The sequence below is a fragment of the Microcaecilia unicolor genome, chromosome 2, assembly GCF_901765095.1.
Source record: "Microcaecilia unicolor chromosome 2, aMicUni1.1, whole genome shotgun sequence".
NCBI lineage: Eukaryota > Metazoa > Chordata > Amphibia > Gymnophiona > Siphonopidae > Microcaecilia > Microcaecilia unicolor.
The window spans coordinates 55757104-55779358 of record NC_044032.1 but is presented as its reverse complement, the minus strand read 5'-3'; the positions used below and the strand labels follow the sequence as shown (position 1 = coordinate 55779358).

Genomic DNA, 22255 nt, shown 5'->3' with positions numbered 1-22255 from the left:
CCCTCCCCAGATCGTAAAGAAAACAGAGAAAGAAAATATTTTTAAAAAAGCTTGAAAACAAAACTGTATCTAATAATTATAGAAAGAAATTTCATACAGTCTAATTTAGCATATACTTACCATTAAGACTGCTCCTATCTATCAAATTTGTGTCAACTGGCCAGTAGGCTCCATCTCCATGACGACCTGTAATATAAACGCACATTTCAGTAAAAGTAGGATGACTCTGAAATAAAAGAAACAAGTTTGACTGGCCATTTGTAAAAAACAAAACAAAACATCTTTTTACAACATTTTAACCCATTGGATAGTGTTATAAAGGTTCAAGGGTAAAGGAATACTATGTTAAAAATAGTTTGGGGGCCATTTCACTAAAGTGTATCAAGTTTTCAGCTTAACACATTTTAATGCAGGATTTCAACATATGGAAAGCCCAGAACAATTGGAAAGCCGTCTTGAAAAAGACACAATTCCAATGGAGATAAAGTCTATTTGAGACTTCAAGCACAGCAAAATTAATGCTGCATTAAGAAGGAATATTCCAAGTACTTTTTTTTATTGCAGGTTGTTCATTAATGTTCTCATTAGCGCATGCTACCTGCTGAGAGTTAATGTGAGAGGGGATAGAACTCTGTCATATGAGGTAAGGTTTAAGAGATTTTGAATCTTTAGCTTGGAAAACAGATGGCTGTGGGGAGATATGCTAGAGGTCTACAAAAAAGTAGTGTAGAACCGGTTAACAAAAATTAATTATTTATTTTTTCAAAAAGTACAAAGACTAGGGGACACTTAAGGATTTTATATGGTACTACATTTAAAACAAGCTAGAGGAAATATTTTTTTCATTCAACATATCGCTAATTTAAAAAAAAGGGCTTTAAGGGGTAATCCAGAAAACCACAGACCAGTAAGCCTGTTGTCAGTGCTAAGCAAACTGGTAGAAACTATTAAAAAAAAAATTACTGAATACATAGACAAACCTGGTTTAATGGGACAGAGACAACATGGATTCAGCCAAGGGAAGTCTTGCCTCACCAATTTGCTATTGCTAATTTTTTTTACGGTGTGAATAAACATGTAGATAAAGGTAAGCCAACTGATATAGAGCATCTAGATTTTCCAAAAGCCTTTGACAAAGTCCCTCATGAGAGACTCCTGAGAAAATTAAAAATTATTATTATTATTAGCATTTGTATAGCACTACCAGATGCACGCAGCGCTGAACACCTGATACAAAGAGACAGTCCCTGCTCAAAAGAGCTTATCAATGGAGAAAGGAGGCAATGTTCTGTTGTGGATTAGGAACTGGTTAAAAGTAAATGGTCAGTTCTCTAAATGGAAGAAAGTGAATAGTGGAGTGTCCCAAGAAGACTGGAAAAAGTGTTTTTATTAAACATTTAAAAATGATCTAGATATAGGAATGATGAGTGAGATGATCAGATCTGCAAATGAAACAAAACTATTAAAAACTATTAAATTGCATGCAGGCTGCAAGAAATTGCAAGAGAACCTTAGACATTAAAATGGCAGGTGGAAAATTGAAGAATGACGCACATTGGGAAGAATAATTCAAATTATAGCTACATGATGCTAGTAGTCACCACCCATGGGAAGGATTTGGCCATCATCATGGAGAATGAAATATTCTGTTCAGTGTGCGGCAATGGCCAGAAAAGCAAACACAATGTTAGGAATTATTTGGAAAGGAATAGAGACAAAACAAAGAATATTATAATGCCTCTGTATTGCTTCATGGTGAGACCACGCCTTGAGTACTATGCGTAATTTTGGATAAGGCATCTCAAAAAAAATATAATTGTATTGGGAAAGTACAAAGATGGGCAACCAAAATAATTAAGGGGATGGAATGACTCATATGAAGAAAGGCTAAAGAGGTTTGGGCTCTTTAGTTTGGAGCTGAGACAGTTGAGGGGCCATATGATAGAGGTCTATAAAACCCTGAATGGAATGGAACAGGCAAACAGGTTTTTTTATTTTACTAAAGATTAGCTCGCGCTATCTGCAGCAAGGCCCATTTGATTCCTATAGGCTCTGCTGCAGATAATCTTTAGCAAAAGACCCCCTCAAATTGATTGTTTACTCTTTTAAAAAGTTCAAAGACTAGGGGACACCCTACAAAGTTAATTGTATCACATCTAAAACAAACAGGAGAAAAGAAATGCTTTTCACTCAAAACTTCAGCACTCATTGCCTGAGCTAGTAGTAAAAGCAGTTAATGTAGCTGGGTTTAAAAAAAAGGGTTGGACAAATTCTTGGAGGAAAAGTCCGTAATCTTTTATTAAGATAGATCTTGAAAAATCCACTGCTTACCATGGGGGTAGGTAGCATGGAATCTTGCTACTTGTTGGGAATCTACCAGGTACCTGGACTGGCCACAATTAAAAATAGGATACTGGGCTAGATTACCCTTGGCCTGACCTAGTAGGGCAACTCTTATGTTCTTAAGCTTTATGGATATTTGGTCCAATCCAGCATGGCAGTCTTATGTTCTTATGTTACAAAAGCAGCAATTTATTTGAGGCATTTGTTCTTGTATTGCTGATGCCTAGAAGATATCCTTAGCTAAAGATTTTAGACAGGGGCATCTGAGATGACTGGGTGTGCCAAACTGTTCTTTTGTGGAGAAATCTACAGTATTATGCCTCTATATAAATGCAAGTAGATAAATGTTGTATTCAAAAGAATGTGTCACTACTACTACTACTACTTATCATTTCTATAGCACAATGACACTCTATGGGGCCCTTTTACTAAACTGCATTATGTACTAACACACGCTTAACTCAGGAAAAATGACTTTTATCATGACATAGTAAAGTGTTTTGTGTTAGTTTTGCCATTTGTGTGCATTAACTACATGATATTTATATTTCTTATATTTTTTTGGACGGGACGTGTCATGATGGGGAATGAAGGTGGAAGCTCTATTCAGCTAGCATACTGCTATTAGTGCACATTAACTGAATAATGTTGACTTAACACATGAGCCCTTGGTGACTGATTTTTTTTCAGTGGTTGTGTGCTATTGCTAACATTAGTGCATGGCATGGCTAGAAAAAATATAATTGAAAAAGGCCAAACTGTACTGCCACACTAGAAAATGGGCTTGGCATATGAGAAAGGTCTCACATTAGGATGTGCTAAGCCCATTTATTAGCGCTGCTTAGTAAAGGGGGTCCCTATGCCATATATGTTACATCAATTTATATCTGATAAATTTACTGAAAACCAATATTTATTCAACATTTAATTTTTCCTGCATGAAGATAGCTTTGTTTTGTTACATTTGTACCCCACGCTTTCCACTCATGGCAGGCTCAATGCAGCTTACATGGGGCAATGGAGGGTTAAGTGACTTGCCCAGAGTCACAAGGAGCTGCCTGTGCCTGAAGAGGGAATTGAACTCAGTTCCTCAGGACCAAATTCCACCACCCTAACCACTAGGCCACTCCTCCTTTCCATAGCAAATATCCAGCTGAGATTTCCCATGTGGGAAGATACGAGGTGAGTGCTACATTTTCTCAAAAAGATTGGTTGACCAGTAACTCACTTTAATATCTGCTGTAAGATGGATCATAGTAGATCAGTTTTGATAGACTGGGTCCTTAGAGCAGTTCAATCAGTCTGTAAATCCTTAAGAAGCAATGGGGGCACCTCCTTTTGGGTAGTGCAGGAGGGTGCCCTAATTCCATTATAGAATACTAATGCAAACCCACATTGGTGCACTCAAAAGGAAGTTGCACTCATTTGCACCAAGTCAATGGCAGGCATAAGAGGGCATGCCTAAATGCGCTATTCAACGCACACATCTGATAGTATTCTATAAGATTCAAGTGTTGATGGTGGTCATGCCTATGGCCCACCCATGTCTCTCCCATATGGGCCTCCTCTTTGGAAGTACACAGTAAGGCATGTATGTGCTACCTTACAGAATAGTGCACATTGAATTAGAATATAGAGGTGGCAACCCTGCTGTGCACCATTTCTAGAATTGCCTTAAAAGGGCCTTTGTCCATAAAGATTATTTTATCTCATAAGGAGAAGAAATAATGGCATTTTTTATTTACAGAAACTTATCCATGTATAAAAAATGGCATTTACATGTGTATAATGACATAAATGTGTAAACAGAGAGGTCAATATTTAGCCTGGTTCAAGCAAGAAGGAAAGGAACCTGCCTACTTAAACCTTGTAGAGTAGGCCCACCAATTTCGGAAAGCCACTTTTTACACCTAGTGATCTATACCCCACAGAGATTTAAAGATGGTGTGGTTTGGACAGGACTAAAATCTACAAGTATATTTCCCATTTTATAAAGGGGATAAATGTGTATGGAGAAAAATGCCCACATTTGATTTTTTACTAGCTCAAAAGCATGCATAGGTTTTCAAGAAGTGTTGGTTTTGGCCAGGAGTTTACATGATGGATGAAGGAAGTCGTTCTCTTTAATCCTATGTAGTTTATTTCCACCTCCAAAATTAATTCAAGTTAAAACTGTGACCTTATTACATAATTGGTGGCACCTACTCATGTAGCCTCGTACATGTGGAAATTGTTAAATCACTACTTCCAAGTCTAGGTAATGATACTTTCTCATGAAAGCTGTCAGAACTATGTCATTCCTTTTTCACCATGTATATGTGTAAAAATGGCTATTCCCTCTGCACTTGCCATCAAATACACTTGAACTCATCCAAGAATTTTAGAAAAGGCCCTGTGTTAGAAGATACATTCTAAAATACCACTGCACATGAGCAGATTTCAACCTGAATATCTCAATTTCGCTCTCCAAGTTCTATGTAAAACGGGCCTCACTGTATATCAATAAAGTTATGCACCTATGTATAAGTTTATACACTAGCGAGATTGCGCCATGATGTTCAATTATGCATTTTTACAGGATTGCTTTGGAAAGGATGGTTAAGAGTGTTAAAATCTTATGAGGCACAAGGACAAAAGTTTGCCATGGTTTCCTAATAACCTTGCATTAGTCCTGAACCATTGAAAAAAATGATGGTTTCAACAAAGAGCTTGAAGAAAATTAAAAAATCTATTACATATATTCTTTAGTTAGCACTTTTTGTTTTGGATTATTACAATAAGGACTTAGGAGACATGGAGGTGCAGTTTCAAAATGACATCTAAGTCCAATTTTGGACATTTTGCACAAAACATCCAAAATCTGAATAGGAAAAAAAAGATCACTTTCAACAAAGAAAAACATCTATCTCTCTCTTTTTTTTTTAAATACTTTTTCGAACAAGATTTTGCGCTTGGGTGTTTTGGTTTTTGGCTCATTAAAAAAAATGAATAAGTACAAAACATAAAGATTCATGCTTTGGGATGTAGGAGGAGCCAGCATTTTTCGTAGACTGGTCCCCCAGACATCCCAGGAGAGCAATGGGGCACCCTAGAGGGCACTTCTGTGCACTTTATAAAAATGCTCCCAGTTGTCCATCTCACCTTTCCTCCCTTATCTTGTCCCCTGAGCCCTCCAAAGCCCACCCAAAACACACTGCCCCCCTACTATACACCAATACAATAGCCCTTATGGGCACCTAAATGTGGGTATAATAGGGTTTGGTGAGTTTGGAAAGGGTCACAGTTTCCACCACAAGTGTGACAGGTAAAAGAAGATAGGGACCTGGGTCCCTCACTGTGCACGGCACTGACCACTTCACTACTCCGGGGACCTGCATGCTGCTCTAATAAACCAGATTTTAACATCTTAGGCTGTTATAGAGGCTGGTAAGACATAAATTTATTCACATGTTGGGGGGTTGGGAGGTCACCCATGATTCCCTCCAGTGGTCATCTGGTCATTTAGGGCACCTTTTTTGTGCCTTATTTGTTTTGAAAACAGGTCTGGACCAAAATGTCTTGGTTTTAGTCCTGTATGTTTTTGTTTTCTTTTATTATGGCTGTAAATTGTCGAAGTGTTAGGCATACCCTAATCCCGCCTTCGAAACACCCCCCTGTGATCTGAATGCACTTTTGATGGACTTCACACAGAAAAACACCTAAAATATGGTTTTGAAAATACCAATTTGGACGTTTTTCTGAGAAAAATGTCTGAATGTGGTTTTATGCCACTTTTTGGATGTTTTTTCTCTTTTGAAAATGAGCCCCTTAGGGGTTCATTTTCAAAACAAAAAAAAATTCTAAAAAATGTCATAAGGTGGTAGATGAACGTTTTTCTCTCAAAACATCCAATTTGTGACTTTCAACACTCCATTTTTAGATGTTTTGTTTCACAGTTTGTCCACATTTCAAGGGTGTGTGTTGGGGACGTGTTTTTGGCGGGACAAGGGCGGCATCCAAAGGTAAAATGTTTTCTGCAATAATGAAACAAAATTAAAATGTGTTGGGCCAAAATTAAGACTTTTTGGCTAGACTTGTTTCAATCATGGATAAGTGACCAAAAGGTACCCTAAATGACCAAATGATACTGGAGGGATTAAGGAATAACCCCCTTACTTCCCCAGTAGTCACAGACACCCTTCCACCCCCTAAGATGTGACAGTGACATACCAGGCTCTATGACAGCTTCAGATATGATGGTGTTCTTGTTAGGCAGCAGGCAGGTCCCAGGAGTAGACTAATGGTCGGTGCAGTGGACAGTAATGAAGGGGACCCAGGCCCATATTCCACTCTATATGGTACACTTGTGATGGAATGTGTGAACCCTCTAAAACCCACTAAATACCTACTGTACCTATGTACAGGTGACACCTGCAAACTTGAGGGCTACTGTAGTGGTGTACAGTGAGGTACAATAGGTTTTTCTCTGTTCCTAGAAGACTCACCATACAATATAAGGGGGTTATGGTGAGATGTGTGCCTGGGACCTTTTAATGTGCCCCACTGCTCTGCCAGGATGTCTGTCTGGTCAGTCTACTAAGAATGTTAGCCCCCATACATCCCAGTTGCTATTTTTTGGGCATTTTACTCTTAGAAGATTTTTTTCCCTAGAATGGTCCCAAAAGAAAAATGCACTGAAAATGTCTAGAATATTTTCCTGATTTTCCTACATTTATTTTATGTAAATGTATATTTGAAATTATAAATAAATAAATTTAAAAAAAAAAAGAAAAATGTCTAGAAAAAGAGAATTTTCATACCTAAAAGGTGTTGCTCAGGTACGTAAATGACTATGTTTGCCACTCAATTTTTGGATATTTTTAGCAAAATATCCAAAAGATTTTTTTTCAAAAATGCCCATCCATATCTATTAACCATGAAAGGTACAAAACCAGCTTGACAATTAGACTAAGCATAATTAAATCCAATGTACATGATTACAAAGTAGAATGAGTGTCTAAAAACTTTTATGATACAAAGAAGCTTGACATATTAATTGTCCCTTCAGAAATGAGACAAAACAATTTTCTCTCAAGAAATTTACATCTTCTTCATAAAAGCAGCAGCCTCAGTCAAGCACAACTTCATTAGCAAGATAAATCATCATGCCATTGTCTGTCTCAAGTGTGTGGTCCAGGTGAAACGAAAAACCCAAAGTGAAGACTCATTTCTAATGTGGAGTACTGATTGTAAAAGAATATTTGACAGAGTGAGGCCACTTTACCTTGGTCATTAGCCATTTTGTCAGGGTATTCCACTGGGGGAGAGAAAGAGAAAGAGAGAAAAAAAAAAAGACATTATCAAATGTTGTCAGCTCCTGACAGGCAGGTTGAGTTGACATATCAAATCAGCAAATCTGTATAGTAGGTTTTGATATCAAACTGCTGTATTGTTATACATTAGATGGATTGATCAGGATGAGAGAAGATAATTTACAACTCCCATGTGTTACCATGGATAAGCATTTGAGCCCTGAGCCTTTAAGTCTGTGGAAAGATCACAGGTGACATGCAACAAAATATTTTATTAGATAGTTCATGGTTCAACCTACAGAACTTTAGTTAAGGCTACAAGATTTTTGGTTTGTGAATCTGGGACACTTGCAAAAGGTGGGGGTGGGGGAGCTTTGTTAGGGAAAGATACCCTCCTCTCATAATATGTTCAGTGCCTCACAGACTCAATTTATATCCATCTGCAGTATCGGCTGCACTATGCCTAAGAGATGTGCCCAGACATGCCTGTTTTAATCTAATACTAACTAGTGGCTGTGACCTGGACACTATGACCCAGAAAGGCATATGGGCTAAATCAGAGATATGCAGTTTGCTGATTCTGCAATAAATTGCTTGTAGATTCAGAAATATCCAAATGACATCAAAAAGACTTTCCCAGGGGTTACCATATTTCTAATAATCGGGCATGGACCAATCACGTATCAAGATGCTATCGAGATTTGAAGGACACTACCGATAAGATAGTTTATAAAGATGCACCTGCTAGAGACACTGAGTTCTAGAGCTGGACTGAACCCAGGATGTTCGGTTTCTGCTCAAACCAAATCTGTGACCGAAAATTGTGACTCGGTTTTGGCAGAAACTGAAACAGTAAATGAATCGCCCCACCCCCCCCCCAACCAAAAATTGTCCCCCTCCTGAGCCAACCCCACCCCAGCAGCAGCCTCCATCTCTTTACTTCCCCACCCCTGTGACCACCCCCCTCCCCCCACCCCACCTGTAAACCTCCCTGGGCCTACTTTAGAAAGGTCTGGTGGCCTAGTGGCATTTTCAGGGGTAGCAACAAGCCTCATTCATTCCTACCTATGCTTATTCCAATTGCAAAATGGCTGATGGGACCTCCCACAGCAGTCTCGCTGCCGCAGTAAGTCTCAGCAGCCATTGTGATAGAAAAGCACCAAGGGGCAGATGAGGACCTACAGGTGGGATCAGGGAGGGGACATGATCACAGTGTGTGTGTGTGTGGGGGGGGGGGGGTGAACAAGAGTGGAGTAGAAATCATGTGGAGGGGGAGGGAGGAGTGAGTTTCAGATTTCATACAAAACCCAATCCCTGATGATTATAAGTAATGATTTGCTTTCACAAATTTGTCAGTTTTGTTCACACATTTTTTTTCTGGGGATTGTTTCCCAGTTTTTGTGATATCAAGTGATCTTATTTCAAATGAGTGCACTTCCTTATTGTTACAAATCCAGAATCTAAGATCTGTAAACTCAATCAATCAATAAAATCATCAATAAACTATAAACTGTTTGAGAACTGTTCTCAAACCTTTTGGTGTTCTGTAAGGAATAGGGTCAGAGAGAGGTCCAATTCCTTTGGGATTGCGAGCTTGAATTCTGAAGTAGTACACAGTATCCAGGTTGAGGTCCATGATTTGATGGGTAAGTCTGTCACCACTGATGGATTCCATGACCCACTCATCTATTGGAATGTTCTTGTCCAGGGTATAGTATAAGATATAAGCTGCAAAAATATGACAATATTTATACAGTTAATTATGTTATTGCATAATTCCATTGCATATCTCTGATAGGTTTCAATTTTTTTTTTTAAAGCATGTCTATATAACATTTAGAAATGTTTTGCTCAAAAAATACTGTGCACATTTCAAGGGCAATTTTATAAGAGAATATTATCCCTGAAATTCTATAAATGGTGTTGAAAGCTGCAGGCACAAATTTGGATGTGCATATCATGCGGCCCTTTACAAAGGCACGCTGAAAAATGGACTACAGTAATGTAGACGTGTGTTTTGGGCGCATGCAGAATCATTTTTCAGCACACCTGTAAAAAATATCTTATTTTTATTTTTGCTGAAAATGGACGTGCGGCAAAATGAAAATTGTTGCGCATCCAATTTGGGTCTGAGACCTTACCGTCAGTCATTGATCTAGCAGTAAGGTCTCACTAAGTAACCAGGCGGTAATGGTCTGCGTGCATAAAATTCCGATTACCGCCCTCGTATTTTCTGGCATGCGTAACTGACGCACATCAAAAACAAAATTACCACAAATCGATAAAAGAAAGTCTATACATACTTACCAATTATCGATTTGTACAAATGACCTAGGCACTCTTTAAGCAAAGAAAAGCAGTGAAGTTGCGAGAATGGCAGGAGACTTAATTGTCAATTTTGCAATCTGAGTTGACAATTAAAGATCTCCAGCCATTCTCATCAACTTTGCTGCTTTGCTTGCTTACTTTGGGCAGAGTGTGAACTCTTGTTCACTTGCCCTGCTAGGCATTCTTGCACCCACTTTGGGATGGGTTTAATTTGACTGGGAAATAGCATGCATATAATTGAAAATGCAGATTATGTACACTCTCCATGGATTGCCTTCCTGTGACCAGGCTAAAGGTCTAAAACAATGAGTGGGAACAGAGTCAAGCTCTTCGAAACAGACCAGACAGACTAGACATAAATCAAAAAGCTTTAATGGAGGATGACTCAACAGGGTACCATGTTTCTGCACACACGGTGCCTTCCTCAGGAGTTTTGCTGTCTGTGAATGAAGATATAAATCCTCGGTTTCTGGATTCTAGAAAGGAGTGGTCTTTAGAAAGACCTTTGTGGTAGTGGTGAGTATTGCCGCTTCTGAAAGTCACCATACAATCCTGCATACATTTTTGTAAGATTGAGAGGATAAGTTTCAGACAATTCTTTTGCCTGAGTGACCTGGTATTTTCTCAGGTACATTGGAACCGAGATTCAGGCCATTGTGGCGAGTGGTTTTCAAGCGGCTGGAAACCTTGGGCAGAATTGAGCCTAGATATTTAATACTGGCTCATATCTGGGCATCAGCATTGATTATATGGGACCAGCCACCAACCCAAAAGTTATGCAGGTTGTCAGCTAATATTTGGTGCAGGCAACCACATAGTTTCATGGGCAAAGATAGGACTACACAAAAAGCAGTCCTATCTGTCCACTTAGTTATACAGGTACCAGTTCTTATTATGGTTGGTTCCCACATAACTGCTTGTTCCTCCTTTACTCCACCCATGGATTACCCTGGCACTAACTAGGCAATGCAAAGTGGTCAGAGCTGATATTCAGCAGCACCACCTGGGGTTAAGTGCAGTTGAATATCGGCAGCCAGGGCAGAAGCATGATTTAACAGGGCAGAAGCCTCTCCTGACCTGTTAAATCAAGTTAAAATTACCCCCTTGGAACATTATGGTTGAACACAAGCATCATTATGCTGGTTCCATGGGAATCACTAACCTGCAGTACTGAGATACTGCAGGCTAGTCATTCCACAGGAATTTAAGGCATAGTAAAAGCCCGACTTCTATTGCACCTTAATAATTATTGCCACAAGAGGGGTAGTGGGAATGGATGCCAAAGAAATTATACATGTGCTGATGCATTCAATAGCACACTTTCGGTTAGTTTGAGCACCTAAAAATGTAAGTTCACACAAATTGTTTATATGTACATACACCTATGAATAAACCTACATACAATTTTCATGCATAAAGAAGTTTTTGCAAAGAATGCAGACCTAAAAAATGAGTAGGAGAAACAAAGAAAATGCCTAAACATTGAGAGTAATTTGTTTATTTATGTATTTATTAAAAACATTTATAACCAACTCAATCCATAGTGTTCTAGGAGGCTTACAATTAATACATTTACAATAATAAAAATAACATAATTAAAACAAAATAAACAGTACAACAACCACATCAATGTCTCCATTTTCATATTAATCATACTGACTCCTTCAATAATATAAAACACAACAGTATTCTCCAGAATAGTCCAGAGAGAAATCCCTATTATTTACTTCTTTTTATGACACAGCAAACCTGCACAGGTCCCTAATAGTCCTATTGTCCTGCAACTTCCCAACACAACCATGCTGCCCAGAGTTTATGAAAATCTACCTGATCCTCCCCCCTGCCCACTCCACAGAAAAGAGAATGCCTCCTGATGTCTTGCCTTTTGTTGTATAATCATTGCTAGCTCCATAGCACCTCAGGCTCTGTCCCTGTGCAGGTCAAAATATGAAGCACTGCTGAGCAGACCCCAGTTTCACAGGGATGGATATGAAAGCAGAAAGTAAGCAACTCTCTACTACTGTGAGAGTGTGTGTTGGAGTCTGCGTGTGTGTATGGGAGGGGGTGAATACAAATGGGTCAGAGATGCCTGAAGTCTGAGAAGCTTTGAAGGGTGAACAGCCTTGTTAGAGGTAGCTTAAGTTTGGATTGTTGTTGCGTTCTCGAGGGCCTTGGCATTCTGTCAGGTCCTAGAGGCAGGACTGGAGTTCGTGAGCCCTTGGGCCACTGCAGCAGCAGGCAAGACCACCTCGGGACTGGAAACACAGAAGAGCAGTACTGGAACTCTGGACTGGAGTAGTACAAGGCAGGCAACTAGAACAGACAAAACAGGAACAGCTTCACCTGCACTTAGCCACCGTTCCTCCGGAGTTGAGCTCCGAAGTGCAGGTGGCCGGCAGGACTTGCAGGATAAGGCAGGAATGGAAGATCCAGAGGACCCACCCTGGGTCTAGGAAACACGAGGGAGACTAGACTAGGAACTAAACACAGACAGTGTGCTGCTGCACAGCCACTAGCAAGACCCAGAAGACAGACCAAGGAACACAAGGCATACAGAAGCTTAGCAGGAGAAAGGACTAGGGCAGCATACACACTAGGCAGAACGGGGAACCGGGAATACCCACAGGGTAAACCCTCTAGCTAGGTGGAGACAGGATACAGGAATAATCACCCAGGAAAACACACTAGCCAGACAGATACAGGATTCAGGATATACCCTCAGGATATACAAGCAGGGTAGGCACACAGGCTAGGCAAGGCAGGGTTCAGGGTAAAGAGAGCAAACCAGGAATAACAGGCCAAGGGTCCTGGGCAGGCAGCAGAGCAAACAGAGTAACCAGGAATAACAGGCCAAGGGTCTGAAGCCACAGTCGTTCCACACACTGACTGGGGAACTCATGAAGGCTGAGGCTTCGCATACAGACAGAGAAAAAAACCGGACAAAGGCTTCACCCCAACCCAGGGTAAGCCAGGAACAGAGGCTTCACCCCAACACAGGATAAGCCTGGAGCAGAGGCTTCACCCCAAACACAGGGTAAGCCAGGAACAGAGGCTTCACCCCAACACAGGATAAGCCTGGAACAGAGGCTTCACCCCAAACACAGGGTAAGCCAGGGAGGACCGCAGTCCACAGACAGAGGCTTCACCCCAACTCAGGGTAAGCCAGGAAGGACCGCAGTCCACAGACAGACAGTGGCAGGGAAGACCCCCCACGGAAGGACAACAGAGACACAGACACAGAAAGAAGCTGGGCTGGAACCCAGAGAGAGGCTAAGCAGTAGTGCAGCAGACACTTACTAACCTGACCTGGCCTAAGAGCATAACACTTATGCAAAGGCCCTGACTGCAAGCACAGCACTTCCTTATGAAGGCTCTCACTGATGAGTCACCAGCAGCAGGACAGAAGCAGGAAGTACACTGACCCCAAAGAGAGGCTTGACACACATAGGAAGTGAGCCCACAGGAAAGACAAGCAGGAGCCATCTTGGAAGCTGGCACAGAGCCAGTGGCAGCCATCTTAGATGCTGGCTCCCTAGAGAGACATAGCCCACACAGGTGAGGTCTAGTGAAGCAATCAGGTTCATGCTGGAAGCAGCCAGCACACCAGGACAGAGACAAGACTAACACAAACACAGACAGAAGCCAGCAGAGCTGCTGACCCCCAGAAAGAAGGTAAGGCTGAGGGTGGTCACGGCCACAGATGTGATAATTGTAAACTTCAGGGAGATAGGTAGGGTAGATCTGAGAAAAGAAGCAAAAGTTACAGTGTATATATACATCACCCTTCAGGCAAAAAAACAAACAAACAAACAAAAGGCAAAAAATATAAAAGAGCATTGCTATGTACTTCAGGACAAAGTGAAGATAAGGAACACACTGCCACCCATCCGGGGTCTGGTATTATGCCTAGAATCAGGCCTGTGTGAAGCTTCGGCTTCCCTTGTGAGAGGAACCCCTCCCACCCCCCCAGCTCAATGACATGGTCACACACCACCAGATACATTAGGACTTACCAGGATTTACACAGACACTAGAGCAGCTGCATGGAGTGCCAGTATCCATCTCCTGAATGAGATGCAGCAGTGCCCTGGGCACTTATCAGTCTTTCCTAACTTTACCAAAGGCTCTAACTAGAATCTTAACAACTTTTTTTTTTTTTTTAATAATTGCAAAATAACCTAAAACTCCCCAAAGTCACATAATCAATACATTTTAATTTAGGGTTCTTATGTCACCTCAGGTTGACCAAACAGACTGATTCAGTCCTTGTTTCATCCCCCCCCCCCCCCCACCCCATACTGCATGCAGGGATCTTCTTAGGGCAATCAATGAAACAATTAGAACTTCAAATCCTCCCAGGTCAAAAACAGGACTAGATTATCCTCATTGATCGATCAGTAAAGTAATTCCCTAATCCGTTATTTGTCCTGTTTGTCTCAAGTAGATTGTAAACTCTATCCAGCAGGGACTGTCTCATACATGTTTAGTGAACAGCACTGCATAGTCTAATAGTGCTATAGAAATAATAAGAAGTAGCAGTGGTAGTAGTAGGTGGCAATCCTATCTTTCTCACTATATTAAACTTGGGTTCAAAATAATTTATCTTTTTTTATTTTTATGTATGCACTTTAAAAAAATACTATAAAGTGTTTTAAATTATTTTAAATGTGCTCAGACCATACCGTTTACACCCATTATATCCCCAAGAGGAATATGTGGTGGTGTCACAATGGAACCATCATTGCACATATGATGTTCCACCTCCTAATATTTGTGTATGTACATACAGCTGAGCCCAAGTAGATCTTAATCACTATATATGTTTGTAAAAGAGTGTTTTCCTATTTTTAGTTTCCCTTTCTGATGAAGACTTTTGAAACTCGGCCAGAGTTAAAGGGAGCAGTTATTATGATGGCAAGATTGGAATGGATGAATGATATGTGATTTTAATGAAGCACAAGCACGAGCACAATATACCCCAAGGGAAGTGAAATAATTATGTGAATATGGATGTATATCGCATTGTGGGTTGGTTTATGTAAGATATGTGGGGGAAGTGAGATCAGGGTGTCATGAATTAACATTTACCTCCTTTAGGTTTAAACAAATGTTGAATTGTATGTTTTATTATCCATGTATTAGATGGTAATAAGGAAAGCACCATAATTTATGGGTGGAGGTTTGAGCTCAAGTCTAGCAATATTTAATGTGAGTAGTTTATGACCTATACATATGTATTATAAATATACGCATACACCGGTGATTAAGATCTACTTGGGCTCAGCTGTATGTACATACACAAATATTAGGAGGTGGAACATCATATGTGCAATGATGGTTCCATTGTGACACCACCACATATTCCTCTTGGGGATATAATGGGTGAGTATGGTCTGAGCACATTTAAAATAATTTAAAACACTTTATAGTATTTTTTTAAAGTGCATACATAAAAATAAAAATAAAAAAAGATAAATTATTTTGAACCCAAGTTTAATATAGTGAGTTTAAGGTTTAACTTGGTTTGTGAGATTTGTTCTTCCTGATTTTTTGTGAATCCTATCTTTCTGCTTATCTTTAATTACCTGCAAGAGGCTTATCTACAGCAGTCTCTCATCCACTCCTGTCCCTCTGTAGCTGTCACACACTCTCCCAGCCCTGGTTTGTAACTCTCTTTCATAATCTCTCCCCAATTTATCTATACAGGACTTATCAGGTCAACCAGCTCTAGTTTGTATTCTCTCAGCTACCTCAACCCTTTTCCCAGCTATAGTTTGTACCTGTCACGCCTTCTCCTAGTTGTCTTTCTACCAGCCACAGACTCAGAATTCTATAAATGGTGCTTAAAATTGCATGCGTAATTTAATTGAATAACAAGATGTTGGATCTGGTATGAGGCTGGTTAGCCGGTGAAATACTAAGAACTGTACTAATAACTCTGGGAACCAGGCCAGCGCCAAGAGAAAGCATTGCCTTATCAAGAGACTATGGTGCATTTCTCCTTCCCCTGTGAACTGAACAGGACCCTCTTTCCCAACATCTTTAATAAACATTAAATTCACTCACCCTAACCTGCTGCGTACCCGTCACTTTATCCGGGCTACGAGCCCACCCTCACTCACAGTATCACACTACTCTTGGTATTTCCCACGCTGTATTTAATTGATTCTCTTCTTTTCTTTCTAGCCGTGCTTTTAATTACCCAGGATTCAACTTCTGACAGTCAGTTAATACATTGTAGTGTCCCCCAGGGTTCAATTTTGTCTCCTCTCCTATTTAATCTATGTTTGAGTCCATTGGCTTCCTTTATTCAGTCTAAGGGAATATTTTCCTACTTTTATGCTGACGATGTTCTTTTGATTTATTCTACCAACCCATTTTGACCTTCTATTTGTTCCCTTCAAGACTGCATGGATTCAGTAACTGAATGGTTCTTTTGACACAGATTGGTCCTGAATAAGGAAAAAATCGGGGTGCGTTGGTTTACCGTCTCCTTTGTTCAACCTACTACTTCCATTAAACTCTTTGGGAATGCAATAAACCCAGTGGAAAGTTTCCGGTACTTGGGAATCACTTTGGACTCCAATCTCTCATTCCTACCTCAAGTTTTAAATTTATGTCAAACAAGTTTTTCTATTTTTCATCAGTTATGTACCATCAAGCATTTATTTCACCATGATCATTTTCATGCTCTTATTTCTCTTTTTGCATCATAGCTAGACTATTGTAATATTGTTTATGCTGGCCTTGCCCGTACCATACTGAAGAAACTTCAAACACTGCAGAACATAGCCATTAGACTCTTGTGCATGCTAGTTGTTTTGACCATGTTACTCAGTTATTCATAAAACATCATTGCTACCAGAGGAACAATTAATTACATTCAAAGTTCTGATTCTCACTTTTAAAGCCCTTACAATACATACCAGATAAAGTATCAGTACTTAACATTAAGTAGTACATTTAAAACAAAATTGGAAAAAAAAAAGTTCTTCACACAATGTGTAATTAAACTCTGAAATTCATTGTCACAGAATGTGGTAGAAGCAGTTAGCTTAGCAGGAATTTTAAAAAGTTAGGATAATTTCCTAAAAGTCCATAAACCATTAAGATGGAATTGGGAAAATCCACTGCTTATTCCTGGGATAAGCAGCATAAAATGTGTTTTGCTCTTTTTGGATCTTTTAGGTACCTTTGACCCGGATTGGCCACTGTTGGAAACAGGATGGACAGGTGGAGGGGCATAATCGAACTGGGGCGACCATCTCTAAGGTCGCCCATCTCTAAGGATGTCCCAGGAAAGGGGCGGGGAAACTGCTATTATCGAAACAAGAAATGGCCATCCTTAGAGATGGTCATCCCCGGTTTTCGGCAATAATGGAAACCGAGGACTCCCATCTAAAAAACGACCAAATCCAAGGCATTTGGTCATAGGAGGAGCCAGCATTCGTAGTGTAATGGCCCCCCTCAAATGCCAGGACACCAACCGGGCACCCTGGGGGCACTGCAGTGGACTTCAGAAATTGCTCCCAGGTGCATAGCTCCCTTACCTTCGGTGCTAAGCCCCCCAACCCCCCCCCCCAAACCCACTGCACAAAACTGTACACCACTACCATAGCCCTAAGGGGTGAAGGGGGGCACCTACATGTGGGTACAGTGGGTTTGAGGTGGGTTTTGAAGGGCTCACATTTACCAGCACAAGTGTAACAGGTAGGGGGGGATGGGTCTGAATCTGCCTGCCTGAAGTGCACTGCACCCACTAAAACTGTTCCAGGGACCTGCATACTGCTGTCAGGAAGCTGGGTATGACATTTGAGGCTGGCAAAAAAAAGTATTTATAAAGATTTCTTTTTATGATGGGAGAGGGTTGGTGACCACTGGGGGAGTAAGGGGAGGTCATCCGCGATTCCCTGCGGTGGTCATCTGGTCAGTTTGGGTACCTTTTGAGGCTTGGTCGTGAAAAAAAATGGACCAAGTAAAGTCAACCAAATGCTCATGATGGATGCCCTTCTTTTTTCCATTATCGGCTGAGGACACCCCTCTCTTAACCACGCCCCGCCACGCCTTCGGTACACTGTTGACACGCCCCCAGGAACTTTGGTTGTCCCCGCGATGGAAAGCAGTTGAGGATGCCTAAAATTGGCTTTCGATTATGCTGATTTGGATGACCCTGAGATAAGGACGCTCAATTTGTGTCGAAATATGGGCACTCTTCTCTTTTGAAAATGCCCTTGTTAGTCTGTTCCAGTATGGCAATGCTTATATTGTTACGTTAAAGAATGTCCTAAGTTATCCAGATAAATTATCTATACAGCAGACTGAATATTAACACTACCTGGATAGGTTTTGGGGCTGAATGATTTATCTAAATATTTAGTGTTGGCCACTATGGAAGTAATTCTACACTGTATAACTGAGTGCTTATAAATTTGTGGCCAGAGGATACCTGGTAGGATCCTATTCAATAAAGGAAAATAGGTGCCTATATTCCTTTATAGAATACTAGTGTGGTAGCTAGAGAATGACATGGGGACAAAGTTTGTCCCCGTCCCCGCGGGCTCTGTCCCCATCCCCGCAACCTCTCACAGATCCCATCCGCACATGACTCGAATAGTATCATTTTATTAAAGTATAAAAAGAAACAATATTCTTTACAACTGTCACAGATATCCCCTCCATTATTGGGAAAACTGAACAAGCCAAATTACTACAGAATGCTACATAGAAAATCCATGCTAACAGAACACCTCGGTCACATACACAGAACAAAAATGCTAAATACATAATAGCTGACCAAAAATGATAAACATAAATTAAACCATAATCTCAAGAAGCCACATGTTGCATGTAGTACAACACCAAAGAAGTATAAGGAGATGAATTTCCTGTTAAACTGTGCAAAAATATAAAGATGACATGTGCCAGGGATGGAGTTAGGAAAGTGCAACTAGAGCAACTGCCCCCTAGCCAAAGATAGCCCTAAGCCTGCTGGAAGCTGAAGATGGCATGGCCTGGTAGGGTCTCCTCCCAAATTTCTGCCCTGGGACCCTGGCACGATACACATTTCAAATATGACATTCTAATCACAAAATGAAATAAATTTATTTTTTCTACCTTTTGTTGTCTGGCCATTTTATTTTTCAAATCATGTTGGTCCCAGGCTCTGGTTTCTCTTTCCCTCTGTCTTCTTTTAACTCATTTGTCAGGGTCTCTTTTCCCATTTGACATTTTTCTTTCTCAATACTCACCATCCATCTTCCATCTCTTCCATCCATCTTCCATTTCCCCATGTTCAGCATCTCTCTTCTCTGTGCTCCCTATACTGTACTTCCCTATCCAGCATCCCCTCTATGTCCATGTCCCTGCATTCATCATCACCACTCTATGTCCCTATCCCTTCCAACTTTGGATATTCCTCCATGTTATTCCCCGGCTTTGCCAATCTCTCAGCCCTCTCCTTTTTTGCTGGTAAGTCATGACTCTCATTTCCCTTTCATTTGTTCCCCCCCCCCCCCCCCCCCACCGTTGTGTGTTACATGCTAAAGCCACCTGTAATGCACAGCCCTCCTCTCCAGCACAGCTGGCCTGCTCCCTCCCAGACACCCCAGAGGTCCATCATCTTCCAATCCTTTCTTTGAATTCTTTTTTTTTAAAGATGTTATCATAATATACAATGGAGGGGGGGGGGGGGGTTGGGGTGATTTGAGGGGCTCAGCACCCAAAGGAAGGGAGCTATGGACTTGGGAGGTATTCTACTTCTTTTTTAATTGCTACAAGTGCCCCCTAGGGTGCCCGGTTGGTGTCCTGGCATGTGAGGGGGACCAGTGGACTACGAATCCTGGCCCCTCCCACGACCCAATGCCTTGGATTTGTTCGTTTTTGAGCTGGGCGCTTTCGGTTTCCATTATCGCTGAAAAACGAAACCGCCCAGCTCAAATGCGCACATATCTGATACATTTGCTCGGCACAAACCGTATTATCGAAACAAAAGATGGACGCCCATTTTTTTGGAAAATACGGTCTGTCTCGCTCCTTCACATACCCGTTCTTGGACATAGACGCCCATGGAGATGGGCGTTCGCGTTCGATTATGCCCCTCTGAGTGTTTCTGTGCTAATCAGTTGGTGCAGTTACATTATCGCATGAGCCCTTACCGCCTACAAAATAGGTATTGGTAAGTGCTAATGTGGTAATTTTTAAAAAATATCTATGCATTAATTTTGACATTTGTACATGCACATATACTGAACTCTACTACAGAATCTGAAACTATCTCAAATCCAAACCTTAGACTGTCTAAGGTTTCGATCTGAGATTGTTTCATAAGTACATAAGTAATGCCACACTGGGAAAAGACCAAAGGTCCATCGAGCCCAGCATCTTGTCCACAACAGCGGCCAATCCAGGCCAAGGGCACCTGGCGAGCTTCCCAAACGTACAAACATTCTTACATGTTATTCCTGGAATTGTGGATTTTTCCCAAGTCCACTTAGTAGTGGTTTATGTACTTGTCCTTTAGGAAACCGTCTAACCCCTTTTTAAACTCTGCTAAGCTAACCACCTTCACCATGTTCTCCAGTAATGAATTCCAGAGTTTAATTATGCATTGGGTGAAGAAACATTTTCTCCGATTTGTTTTAAATTGACTACACTGTAGTTTCACCGCATGCCCCCTAGTCCTAGTATTTTTGGAAAGCGTGAACAGACGCTTCACATCCACCTGTTCCACTCCACTCGATATTTTATATACCTCTATCATGTCTCTCCTCAGCCGTCTCTTCTCCAAGCTGAAAAGCCCTAGCCTCCTTAGTCTTTCTTCATAGGGAAGTCGTCCCATCCCCGCTATCATTTTAGTTGCCCTTCGCTGCACCTTTTCCAATTCTACTATATCTTTCTTGAGATGCGGTGACCAGAACTGAAAACAGTACTCAAGGTGCGGTCGCACCATGGAGCGATACAACGGCATTATAACATCCTCACACCTGTTTTCCATACCTTTCCTAATAATACCCAACAATCTATTCACTTTCCTAGCCGCAGTAGCACACTGAGCAGAAGGTTTCAGTGTATTATCGACGACGACACCCAGATCCCTTTCTTGGTCCGTAACTCCTAACGTGGAACCTTGCATGACGTAGCTATAATTCAGGTTCTTTTTTCCCACATGCATCACCTTGCACTTGCTCACATTAAATGTCATCTGCCATTTAGCCGCCCAGTCTCCCAGTCTCAAAAGGGCCTTCTGTAATTTTTCACAATCCTGTCGCGAGTTAATGACTTTGAATAACTTTGTGTCATCAGCAAATTTAATTACCTCGCTAGTTACTCCCATCTCTAAATCATTTATAAATATGTTAAACAGCTGCTGTCCTAGCACAGACCCCTGAGGAACCCCACTAACTACCCTTCTCCATTGTGAATACTGCCCATTTAACCCCACTCTCTGTTTCCTATCCTTCAACCAGCTTTTAATCCCCAATAGGACATTTCCTCCTATCCCATGAGCCTCCACTTTCCTCTGTAGCCTTTCATGAGGTACTTTGCCAAACGCCTTTTGAAAATCCAGATACACAATATCAACCGGCTCCCCTTTGTCCACATGTTTGTTTACTCCTTCAAAGAATTGAAGTAAATTGGTCAGGCAAGATTTCCCCACACAAAAGCCATGCTGACTTGGTCTCAGTAATCCATGTCTTTAGATGTGCTCTGTAATTTTGTTTTTGATAATAGTCTCTACCATTTTCCCCGGCACCAATGTCAGACTCACCGGTCTATAATTTCCCGGATCTCCCCTGGAACCTTCAGATTCTGTAGTAGAGTTCATTATATGTGGAAGTGATCATTGTTTCTCTTCAACTCAACTAAGTGGCAAGTTCGTGGAAGGCAAGGTTCTGGTTTATGGCAGAAACTGCTGTTGGTTTACTGAATGAGAACTCTGATTTTGTTCCTCTATGGTGGGTCCTGACCGGCAGGAGTGAGAAAATTTAGCTACCAGGTTCAAAAATGCTATCAAAATTGATTTGAACAGTGCAGCTTTGATAGAATACTGCAAATGTGAATGAATACCACAGGGCATGCGGATACAGAAGGCTCCCTAGGTTTTCAGGGATGATACTGAATTTGTGGTCAGATGGAATAATCAATGCTCCCTTGACCTCATTCTTTTGATTATACAGAAGAGTAAAGCTGTGTTGGATGTGGAGAAGACAATTTTGGATGAAGATTTGAGAAAATTGAAGGATAAAATCCAGAGAACGGATTTTGATAGAGAGCATAAGAGATTGAAGGAAATG

General features: G+C 41.0%; 1 protein-coding gene across 1 annotated transcript in view; it reads right to left on the bottom strand.

Moving 5' to 3' along the window:
- Nucleotides 1–22255, bottom strand: part of DCC (DCC netrin 1 receptor) — a 1295383-nt gene that overhangs the window by 261825 nt on the left and 1011303 nt on the right. The window contains exons 20-22 of the mRNA XM_030191909.1: nt 9168–9362; nt 7607–7639; nt 121–186 (exon numbers count right to left, since the gene is read on the bottom strand). Of these exons, the coding sequence (XP_030047769.1) occupies nt 121–186; nt 7607–7639; nt 9168–9362 (294 nt within the window). The remainder of the gene's footprint in view (nt 1–120; nt 187–7606; nt 7640–9167; nt 9363–22255) is intronic.